This window comes from Porites lutea, chromosome 14 (genome assembly GCF_958299795.1).
Source record: "Porites lutea chromosome 14, jaPorLute2.1, whole genome shotgun sequence".
In the NCBI taxonomy this organism is placed as follows: Eukaryota; Metazoa; Cnidaria; class Anthozoa; order Scleractinia; family Poritidae; genus Porites; species Porites lutea.
Window position 1 is genome coordinate 7,563,121 of NC_133214.1, and position 12,655 is coordinate 7,575,775.

At 39.3% G+C, this 12,655-nt stretch overlaps 1 protein-coding gene across 1 annotated transcript; it reads left to right on the forward strand.

Annotated features, from left to right (window-relative positions):
- The first annotated feature begins 2,693 nt into the window (after positions 1-2,693).
- On the forward strand, positions 2,694-6,337 carry LOC140924408 (uncharacterized). Its single transcript, XM_073374439.1, has 2 exons — positions 2,694-2,987; positions 4,914-6,337. Exons 1-2 carry the CDS (start codon positions 2,753-2,755, stop codon positions 5,255-5,257), a joined length of 579 nt encoding a protein of 192 aa, XP_073230540.1. The 5' UTR covers positions 2,694-2,752; the 3' UTR covers positions 5,258-6,337.
- The last annotated feature ends 6,318 nt before the right edge of the window (positions 6,338-12,655 follow it).

Consider the following 12,655-nt stretch of genomic DNA (forward strand, 5'->3'; position numbering starts at 1 on the left):
TGGTGTAAGAGAGGTATTTAGGACTGCGGGTACCAGTTTTTCTTTCGTGGGGAGACTGGAGGGATGGTGAATGACGTGACACATCCGAGACTCACACGTGCGTTCTTGCAGTAAAAGTTGGTTTTCGTCACGTCACACTGATGTCCCAAGTAAGGGAATCCCGGACAGTCTTGGATTCTGGATTCCACGCCTTGGAAAACTTTAACTTTAACACTGTAAGATAGAAGAGAGGCAATTGCGGCAAAGGTGTTCGATGAAATGTGTGTTAATCAATCTCACAGTCTCCACAAACTACTTCCAAATAAGTACATGTACCAGCCAAGCTACTCTCTGAGAGAACAAAAAAAATTTATTCGTTCAAAGTGCAAAACTGAAAGATTTAAGAATAGTTTTCTTTTAAGTTATGTTTACAGTAGTTGAGAACTAGATATAATTTTGTTTCTTATTGAATATAGGAACTCGAAGCATGCTTTTGAATTTGTGATTTTATAACAGTTTTAAAATCGTAAATTATGAGGGATCATCTTTCTTTTATTAGTTGTAAAGCGCTTTTATTAATTAGTTGTAATTTTGTACAGTTTATTATTGTATTTGTAAACCTTATCGCAATTCAGCTCTCGGCTGCAAGTTTTTGAGGCGAATAAATATTCTAGGTACTGGATGCCGGATACATTGTTAGTGGAACTTGGATTCCGGATTCCAGTTATCAGTGGGATTCCAGATTCCATGAGGTTTATTACGGATTCCAAAGCCCATGATTCCCGATTCCACAAGTCAAATTTCCCACATTCCTGACTGATTCCCTTATATGGGGCAAACACTGGGTATTGGTGCCTTGTTCAGTGGCGGATCCGGGGGGGGGGGGGGCGCCCCCCTTATTTGCAGACCAAATTGAGGCCCGAAGGGTCGAAAAGATTTGTTTTGGAGACCCAACCCCCCTCCCCCTTATCTAAGGGTCTGGATGACCGGCCCCCCCCCCCCTTGTCTAAAGGTCTGGATCCGGCACTGCCTGTTTGCCAAAGTATTGACAGGTTGATATTGGTAAAGGAAGCATATGAGACTTGGGAAATATATATTTCACCTTGAAAAGAAACAAAAAGAAAACTGCGATGGTCAACATAAAGCAATATGAACGGGCATTTTTGAAAAGAATAAAGACTTTAAAACTTTTCCCGAAATGCGTTCATATCTCCTTACGTTTATCACCGCAGTTTGCCTTTTGTTTCTTCTTAAGCTAAGATGGCCAAAAAACAAAAATATCTACGATATACCGCTTAATCCCAGTGTTTATAAACTGTTGCTTTTCCATCCCTTTTGTATTTCTTCTTTCCAAAAATATGCTCGAGTACTGTTTGACGTCTTGGTAATTCGAAACAAAAAATCGATAGGAAGGTTGTAAGCTGAAAGTTTTCTTGCCTAAATAGGAAAGGTTACTATTGCAACAGTTGTATGTTGAAAATATGTTGAGAAATTTAGGGCAGCTGCATGTACTTGTCAAACAAAAACTAAGCAAACAAATACAGATATTTTACGAAGGCAGTTTCAGTTGTCATGGTGCATGAAAACAAACCAGGATTTCTCTTAGTATATTCTCGGTTGGTATGAATGGGTGAATAGAAGTTTTTTGGATCTCGTGTCCAAGTAGTAACATTCTCTCTCATTCTGATTCATATTCCTACCGTCGAAGTTCTTTCTATAGCAGTGTTTGCCTCCTGTGCACCAAACCGGGTGTCTTTTCGCTTAAAAAGAGGATAATATACTCAAAGTGTCGATGTATTTTAAAATTTACCGGTACCGCCGCCGTCCACTTTAACCAGAGACTTTCATACGTAAAAATCGAAATTAAATTTTGTGTATTCTAAAATGTACGACGAGTTACGTAAATGACCCGAGAAAATAGGATGGGATTGATAAAGAAAGGCGACTAGTATAGCTTTAATCGAAAACGCATAAATCGAGAAATTAATGGCTCGATAAAAATTGGGTTGATCGGGGTTTTATTGCCCATCTTTGAAGTGTTTTGTTAACATACACAAACACACTCTCTCTCTCTTTCGAGTTTTTCGACATACCTATCAGCTAATAATCGGTAATTCCTCAAAACAAAGTTCCAAATATTTTATATCAATTACGACTGAAAATTTTAATCGAATTGACGGCAGTAATTGCCTCTGAGTTTTCTATTATAACTTTTTGAAAAATAACCTTCTCAGTTCGTTTATTTGTTATGTGGAATTGTAAATAAACTCGACAGTGGTCAATAATTTTCAAAGAAAATCTACGCTGTTAATTTTGTAGCAAACGTTTTGGTTGGTGAGAGAAGGCGATTGACTCCATAAGCCCTAACACTGATAAGCATCAAATTTCCCCTTTCAATAACAATGCCTTATAAAACAAAGTGGTCACGAGAATTAAGCAAACAATCGTACAAGACGAATTATTTATTTGATATTTAAACAAATTCTCCTACCTATTTGTCTGGGAAATGAATAGGGGCATAAATTTTGATATTGAGGTTCACAAAAGACATAAACGCCAATTTTATCTTAGGTACACCATAGCAACGATATCTTTCCTCAAAGTATTTTATTGTTCCACGTAAGCTTAATTACATCTTACTGGTACAGGTAGTTACGGCTCGGCTAAAAATCAAAAGACTTTAAAGTTCCATTTGCGTAACGCTCATTCCTTGGACCAAATGTTCTTTTTAACTGTCCAAAAAAATCACTGACCGTGCAGCGAGGCGTTAACCATGTTCGTCAACAGCGATACAGATAACGCGATCTTCATTATAAACTGCACCTTTACAAGTGTTTTTTGCCTTCGTCGTGAATACAAGGATCTAAAGTCGAGTGTCCTGCTTGTCTTGGCCTTGAGTGACTGGTTGTCGGTCTTCAGTAGAACGCTCACCACTCTTACTCACGACATAAACCTGTGGTCAGCTGCTGCCTGCGTGTGCGAACAACCTCAGGTTTTGCTTCAAACAGGTAAAATGGGTTGTTTATCATTTACATGCGCAAACTGCAAGTCACGGTTTAGATAAATGGTAAGCGAAATTCAAGAGAGGTAAATTTCTTCCCGGAATCGCGTTCACCATTGTTCAAATCAGTTCCATTTACGGAAAAACGGCCGCGAAAGCCTTAAGACAGAATCCACCAGGAAATTGAGTAATTTTAATTTTCAGTGGACAAAAACCTTGTACCAGAATAATTTAAAGCATATTGCATTCTTTTTTACATTTTTCAAACAAGGTTCTTTTTTTGTATGAGCATGCGCACTAAGACTTGATAAAGAGCAAGCGACCAGTGACAGCGACCGTGGTAAATAGTCATAGGAACCAAATTCCTCTCTTTGAAAGCTTGCTTAAGATTCAAATGGTAGCAGGAACTTAAAAAAGACCTTCTTTGTACAAAATAAGTAAAGATCTGGTGATTTAAAGTGGAAACTGATGCGCTGAACGAGGTGAAAGAGTAAGTTTCTCAAGGATGGCTGATACGAACATGGCTGCTTGTTGTTGTTTGGCGCTCGACTCGTGTCTTGATTCCCCTTCACGAACCGCAAAGTTTGGCATAGAATACATTGTTGATGGGTAGATATTGAAAAAAATGTTCTTTATTTAGTGTTTGTCTATAAATCGGATGTCAATTAGTTTCTCGATGCCGTAGAGAATTTCTGTCAATAATTTGTGGATAGCTGATTTAGCCATATTTCAGGAGTGGATTAATAACGATCAGCGGGCGACTACCAGGCCGTTATCAGTTACAATAGAAAGGTGCTCCCTTAAGTATTTTAGCAATACAAAGTTTGTTTATCGGAAAATTGTAGAAGTTCTTGTTTTTGCGTACACTAACTATGTAACGCATTTCGCACAGAAGATTTTTTAAACGTTGCACTGTTGATTCCGAATCAGATTTCGAAAATGAACTCAAAGTGATTCAGTTTATTTGTCGCTAATGTGATTTCTTCTAGTCTTTCAGAAGTCGAAACGCCGAAACACTTCTTCTGGTTTTAAGCCATATTCGATTGTAATCAAAAGTTAAAGGACAATTTGGGATTACAAAAAACTCCGAACTAAAAACAATACAATATAAGTAAGAAGTTAAAATTACGCGACTGTGCAAATCCACCTTTAAAAAGATGATTTGCCTGAGAGTTTAAACCAAACCATTGGCCATGCTATGATTCAGAAAGTCCACTTCCGGTTGACGTCCGTCGCTCAAAAACGCTGTTGCTTAAGTTCCCTTTTCTGAAAACGACTCTGAGTGTTGGTCCGGCCGGGATTTGAACCCGTGACCTCCCGCTCAGCAGACCGGCTCTCTCCCAACTGAACTAACCAGTCTTGGTTAGAAGAACTTTTGTTTTTGTAAACTTTCGAAAAGTTTAGTAAGTTAATAGCAAATTCGAAACTTCTCAAACACTGAAAGTGATAATCTTAACTTTGAAGTTCTTTGCTTAACTCTAGCAATGTTTTCCCTTTTGACCGCGTTGAACCTCCCAGCAGCATGGTCCGAGTTGATAACCCAGAATCGACGCCATTTGCGGGTGGAATTCTTTATAGTTAAATTTCGTCGTTCCTGCTCCGATAGGTTTTTCTCTGGGATTTTTGGCCAACCTTTCTCCCAAAAACTAACATTTCCAAACTCCAATTCGATTTGGAACTTTCGAACACGTGTTTGAACGACTCGGTAGAAGGGCTATCGAGGTGTTTGGTGGGGAAAAGAATTATTTTCACACCGATGTTTAAAACATTTTTTGCCACTAACTGATAAAAGAAAAAGGAGAAATGGAAGATATTTTCCATCTCTAAGATTTTGTTAGGTCGACTTGAAGCGACAGGAATGCTACAAATGTACTCTACCACTTCCCCAAAACTAAACAAACAATTTAAGGTAACAGTGATCTCTTCTTCACAGGCATTTTCATTCTGAACCTCGCCATAATCCAAATCAACACAGACCTATCAAAATTCAGCTCACCCAAGCGAAACTCCTACCTTCATCTCGTCCTCTTCAACGCAGCATCCTGTGTTCTCTCGAGGGCGATAATACAGGCCATAGCAATTACCCTGGACGATTCTGGCAACAATGAAGTAGCTGAATACGTGCTGGGTGTCCTTTTTCTCTTGGGCATTTACCGGACGGTGTTTCTGTCCTTGGACTGTCTGTATCACGCATACGCGAATACTGAAAACAGAAAAACTTATTCATTAACTGACCACGCAAGACACGCAGATAAGGTTGTAATAATCAACATATAAGGTTTGAGAGAAATTGGGATTGTTACACAGTAAACTGAAAAGAGCCAATTTGACCCCAAAAATGGGGTCGAAACGGGTGAGTCCAGAATGGTACTGTTTTGGGGGCCAATTCAGGCCCACTGAGATGGGGCTGTTTTGGTACCAAAATTTGGGGCTAAATTGACCCTTGCATCGGTGCCAAATTAGACCATGTAAAGGGTCAATATGGAAAACGCTAGGGCCACTTTGGATTTTCCAGTAGCCAAAACAGCCCCCTCAAATTTTGGCCCTCTTAAAAACTACCCCTCCAAAAGTAGCCGATTCAGCCCCATATTGAGCCATTATGGTTTTTTTAATTTGGGTGTGGGCCTACAGATTTTTTTCCCTTGATTAGGTATTGACAAATAATGAAACCAAACTAAGGCTTATTTCAAACATTTATTCATTTCTGAATAAGTTACTGTGATCTGTGTACATCATAACAACGCGTATTCCAACCTATTTATGTAACATTATCTTCGGTTAATCTCATATATGGTGGGGAGCTCACAGGAAACGAACAAGGGGAGTATACAGTTAGCCTGTTCACAGACCCTCTATTTTCTCTTAAGGAACCGTCGAGTGGTGCATAAAATGTAAATTTGCGGGGATTGATTAACCACGAGTGCAAGAAGGTGCCCCGAGTCATTCTCGCTCGCGCGTTTGCCAATTGTGGAAAAGAAAAAAAATACCCAACGTCTTTGTACAGGCTAATATTCTGTAAAACGTGTTTGATACTTATGGACCTGTTTAGGCCAGCTTTAAAATTTAATCAGTTAATCCAAATAAAAAGTCTCCGAACTTATCTTCTTACATGTCTTAGTGAAATATTTGAGAGAATTTGCCTAGAGATCATAGGAAGGTTTCCTTAGGTGATCACATTATTGATTCTCATAAGCTTTTCTCTTGATTATGTATTGATATCGTTAAGAGGAAATTGATGTTGATCACTCTAGGGACCCAAATGGAAAAACGTAACCAACATCTCCAGGCAGCAACTGCAACTTCTGTTTAAAAAGGTTTTTAAAGTGATCCAGCAATGTTAACTGGAGTTCCATGCCGAGAACTAAAAATGATCTTTGCAAACACGATGTGAAGAAAAAACAAAGTACATTATCACTGTGAAAGGCTCGCCTACATTTTACCAAATAAGTCCTCACGAGGCCGTCTTAATAGCTTAATCAACCACATCTTATTGCGATTTCCACGCGCGCGGGAACGCAGTCTCAAAGCGACGAAAATTTGGTTACTTATCCATCCGCGAAATACTAGTAGTCACCTGACCGTACATCCGTCCGCCTGCACCACAGGGAAGCTATTGTAAAATGTCATTCCTTCTAGCTAGTTTGGGAGCCTGCGACCTGATACTGCACATAGATGTTGTGGTCAATTGACAGCTGACAAAACAGGGTATCCGCTGACCGGTATCACATGACCATATCGCAGGCTCAGGTGTGTTTTAAAGTTATCCGCTGACAAGTTACCAGTTTTCAACTGATCCCAGGCTCAGCTCTGAGTGTATTTCTTTGAGATTGTGACAAGTTTATTGTTTAAAGAAAATTATAAATTCATTAACGAGAGCTTCGCTTTTGGCCTTGGGTAAATCTATATATTATAACACTAGCATTTACCTCAATAGTCAATGTGTGTTGCACCCTGGGGGGATTACAGCCTAAACAGAGATGTGCCGCCAAATAGTTTTCAAGGCCTTTCGTCATTAACAGGGCAAATGTTTTTCACTAACATAGGCTATCAGTGTGGAGTTTATAAACCCGATTCACCTAAACCGCGAGACAAAGTGTTAAAACCTGTCACACAGCGCGTTCACTTACCCATCTAAGGGTTAATATACCTACAGTAGTACTTTACAGGGTGTGATATTTTGGGTTATCGTACACAAGGTTACAAAATAAGGCGTTTTGTCAGTCGATCCCTCGCTTTCTTAGTCTGACATCATGCTCTCCCTACAACTCCATCACGTCTGTCGTGGGAAGGAGGGCGTTCTTTATACTTCCCCTCTCTTCTCAAAAAGAAAAAACAAAAAAAGCCTGATCGCAAGTCATCGGTTTCTAAAGCCCCAACCCCTTTGATTACTCGAAACACCAAAAATCTTCCCTTCCCAGTCAAACACTAAAATTTTACCCCGGATTTTTCGAAGTTACCCACTAGTAAAACCAATATTATAACTACTTATAAAAAGAAATACAGGACTTTTTGAGAATGTATACGTTAAAGCAAATTAAATACGTTTTATCTATGCACAGTTTCAGAACTTGAAAGCGCGTTCAATAGACGGCACCCGAGTCCGCGGTACGCAAAAGAAAGCTGCCCAGAGAAGAAGCAAAATAATGGGATGTGGGATGTAGCAGAGCTCTATTATTGTTAATGGGAGTAAATGTTTACAGATAGCGTCCCTAATAATTTGTTGATCCCGTTCTAAGTAAATACATCAACAATTCAGTTGTGTTGTGTGAAGTATGGAACATGCTTCTGTGATAAAAGAGCGGTTCATTTTTGGGATTTTTTTACAATAATCCCATGCAGTATTAAAAGTTTCATTCCATAGTTTAGTTTACGTGAAATACAGTTTACACTTACAACATGATGTTATTTTATTTTAATTTAATCAATTTTTGCTGCAAGGTCTTCTACTGTTTCGCAAGTTGTACAATACTTCACTGAAAAAAATTTCCATGATACGCTTGGAGATACGTCTGTGTAAGATTTATAGTTCTAATAACTTAATATCCTTCGCCCTATTTTGGGGTGTAATCATAGTCCAAAAATATCTATAAATCACCGATTTAAGTGTAGCAAAAACATTGTAACAGAAATTGCTCACATTCTTTTTTAAGTGTACAGCACATGGTTTGCTTGAGCCTGTGGAATTAACGATCTTGTTTGAACTGTTTGTATGTAAAAAAAAAAATGGATGTACTTTAAATGATGATGCGCGATTCACACCCACAACGTAAAACGCACCAAATTGAAACACATATGATACAAAAGGCATGTGGTGTCATATAGAAGAACAGATCATTAGCTACTTAAAGGTTCTATTGTAGAAAGCATCTAAATCCCCGCCAGACATCTCGAGAGTTCTGTCTCTCTAACAAAGCGAATTTTTAGCAGACAGAGTCGACTGCACACCCATTTGTACTTGGACAGATCCTCTTGTCTTCCTAAAGCTGGTTGCCGAGATAAATATCACGTTGATTTACCATTTGGGAAAAAATATAGAGAAATATTAAACGAACTCTTAGTGCTGTGTGAATAATACAAAACAACTTGTCTAGCACAGGGGCTTGATTAGAATAACAAGGATTAAACAAAGGGGTTAATTTTGAGGGGGTGGGGGCGGCGGCGTGAGAGGTAAGAAGACAATATGTCGCCTGCACAGAAAACGGTTGCATGAGTAGCCAGTTACAAACTAAGATGGTTAAATTGCCGTTTGCACAAAACCATCCGAGTGAAAATATCGTGCATAACAGTTTGATTTAGTGAGGCCAAATCACTCCTGACATTACAGAGTAGGAAAAACGCATCACCAAAAACGACAGTCTTTCGCAGGCATTCAAAATATAGGTGGGGCCGGGAAAGTAGAAGAAAGCAAGGAGGAGAAAAGAACGGCGATGGGCCGTGCCCAGTAGTACACCATGCTTCTCATTTCGCAGTGTTCCGCTGCGCCCTCGCCCTCCCCAATATCTAACTGCCCATATTTTCTAAAGCTTTCAACAAAATAGCGCGAGAATTTATCATTGTTTTTATTGAAATTTCCGCTTTCTCCACGCGAATCTCCATGTCGCAGCGAAAAGAAAGGAACAAGAAAAATTATCTGACATAATAAACATGGTCCGTCCACTCTGATTGGATTTTTCAAAGAGCGTTATTTCAAAGACCTCTTTCACTTCTTATGAGCGATTTTAAAAACAATAGACGAGGTTTTGAGATTCTATAGTTAGAATTACCTTTCTGCACTTGGAACAGACTGTTAAAATTATCTGGTTAAGTACATTTGACATGTTACAACACCTTTTCTACTTCATTCTCAATTGTCAGACTACACGGGTTGACAATTCGTGACATCAGCCACGCAAAGGTATTTTCTTCTTTTTTTTCGTGAGATAAACCGTCTGCGGACGTCATAAAGACGGAAAGTTGGTTTACATATTTTAACCTTCCTGAATCGCGCCATGATGAGATATATTATACTTCTAGCCCAGAAGCGGCAGGGGGGAGGGGGGGATGCTCATGGGAATTCTTGGTGGGACTGCGCCGCCCGCGGTCCTGCAAATCCTGACCCTATTTCAGACCAAAAAACGTAATCTTCCACACCCATTTTCACACCTGGCATAGGCACCAATGATGTCATTATTACTTAGATTAGAAAGCCAACAGAAAAATTTTGTAAATCAATGATATCCTTTGAGGCGACACATATCTATGCGACTTATATAAGGAAGGACCCCCCCCCCCCCTCCCCAATTGGCTTCTAACCTTTGAGTCAATGGACTGCTTCCTTGGTGTCAACGTTCATATGAAACCTCTCTTGGGGTTTTGGGTCGTGAAATTTGTTCTCGACGATTTTGCCAAAAAAATAAGAATTTTTCGTGAAAGCAGGCAAGGTACCTGCATAGTTATCTGCGAAGACAAACGGTCTCCTATTTAACCCATTAAACTTGTCAGACGATTGCCAAGGTAAATTTTTTGAATATTTTGCTCCAAAAATTGCAAGAGAGTACAGGTATCTTAATTAACTGATCCGAGAGAAATTGACCAGCGAAAATGGCGAAAGCCGAGAACAAATCTAACAAATAAAATTGTGGCATGGCTTCAACATTAAGATGCTTGCAACTTTGGTTTCGTGCACACATTAAAAACTTGAAGAGGCACCGCGTACGGCCTAATTAATAACAACACCAACGGAAAGCTGAACTCATTCATAATGGTTAAACATTAGAACACATCAACAGACTGAAACAGTCATCTTGTGTCTAATATAAATCATATTTTACAACACACGGGAAAACAAGTATCAAAGGATCTCCGGACTCGGTGTTCATCAGTCGTTAAACAGCCCGGCAAAATTACTACTCGTAATTTTAGGATAACTGATTGAACTTATTTTGATTGAATTCTTGTGTGCGATAGTACAAGTTAGAAAAATTAAGCAATGCCTTCTTTTGGTGCTGAATATCTTTGACCAGGTGGTTCTAAGACTTTGAATAAAACACCAAACGCCAATAGTATGACCATTCAAATGAAAGCTACTAAGCAGTACTTTCCTGTGGTACTGTTTATCATGCTGCACAAGGTGGTTCTAAATTTTGAGTATGTGGATGAAACTCTTGGTGAGACCATTCATATGAAAGCGACTAAGTAGTAGTTGTAGTGCTGTAAGTTGGTTGTTATACTTTCTTTAAAAAAAAATACCGTAAAATTCCGAAAATAAGCCCCTCCAAATATAAGCCCCCAAACTCGTAACGCAAAAATCCCTCCGTTAAATCGCCCCTCCAAATATAAGCCCCCCCCCCCCGGGGGGGGGGGGCGTCTTGTACTTGGAAATTGCCCTCAAATACAAAGTAAAACAGAGCAAAAACCGTAAATTTCCTTCCAAGTATAAGGCTAGCCCAATCGATTTTGAAACGCAAATTTCCCTCCATAGATAAGCCCCTCCGAATATAAGACCCTCCAAAAATAAGCCCCTCAAAAGGGGCCTTTGAGAAATATAATCCCCAGGGCTTATTTTCGAAATTTTACCGTATTGTTGCTAAACTAAGTAGCTGTAGCGCACCCAAAGGCCAAATAAAAATTTTGGAATGTACCGGTAGTCTAATTAAGGCTCCCTGACTTTGTTGTCATGTAAAAGGAATGAGACACTTTTGTAACAATAACAACAACAAAAAAAAAGACAGCAATGTCAGATAGCAAGGGTGGGAAATATTGCAAATATTGCACAGATAAGCGTGTCAACTTCTTCGTGGACGTGACAAAAGTGCTAAGCCACATAGATCGCTACTGACAGACAGCAAGTGATAAGGCTTCCGACAAATTATCAATTACTTGATTAATTTACCACGTCGGAAAAGAACAAATATTATAAGCGATTAATAATCTGTTTTGATGTCAGGCTCAGAGTAATTCAATTTTATGTTATTTAATCCAGAAACGCTTTCATGGAAGCCGCACTTTGTGAAAGAGACTTCTGGTAAAGATGTTAATGGTCAAACTGTCCAGTCGATTAACTATAGACTATCTTTGTCTTAAGCGCATTACCATTACTGAAAATTAGTTAATAATCCCGGCAAATCTTTCGTCTCCACTGTAGACTGCCGAACGGAACATTTGACAACGGAGTTTGCTATTTATAAAATGTGTAGGAAAACATAGAGGAAACATGAAGGTGCTGGTATTTACATTAGTAAATTGGAATTACCATAACTATATATAGGAAGGATTACGGGGGTGAGAAAAACGTTGTCTAGCAAATGGCCTAAGCGTGGTAGAGTAAACACATTTTAAAAAGAGGTGAAATCAATTAACAAAAGTTCTAATATCAAAGTTCATTTTCTTTAAGAAGATGTTTACGTGAGAAAACCCACAAGGGCGCGGGTTCGATACAGGGATGACTACCGTACTTGATTTTGCTTCACTTTTATACGTGTTTTTCTGTTTTCACTGCATTCTAAGTCCAATGTGACGACGCCATCTTGGATTGACAAAAATTACGCATGCGCTATACCCGTTCCAGTCCACCGGGAGGTAGATTTCATGATGCGACTGCGCCATTTTGTATCGGAATGAGAATCTCCCTCCGGTACAACATCCCACCGGGATGACCTCTCAGCCGTATGGCTCGTTCCGTAATGAAAGTGTAACGAGATTGAACCAGGGTGAACTCTCGCCGGTACGGAAGTCGCCAAGTGACCAAGTAAATACATCCTTGGTTTTCTTTTTTTTTGCCGCGTTCTACGATGTGCATTTTTTTTTAACGTCCGCGTCCACAGTTTGCGTACCGATCAAATGACACTAAAAGAAACACACTTTGGCGTCATCACATTGGCCTTGGAATCCACCAGGATTACCTTCTAGTGTATCAGTTCGCATTTGAGCAAATGTGAAACAATGCACTATAGACGATCAAAAACGAGAAGTCCAAAGACTACTGCAAAGCTGATTCAGAACAACGTGTATTGTTTTTTCATAACAACATTTCGGCTGGCCGTTCCAGCCTTCTTCAGGTTTACAGATGTTACTACAGACGATATACGATACTCTTATATTATAGAAGGTCCGGTATGCTCCAGAGCCATAATAAATTACAACTTCCTGCGGGCACTAGAAAGTCTCATTTCATCTTGTTTAATCTATTCCTAAACT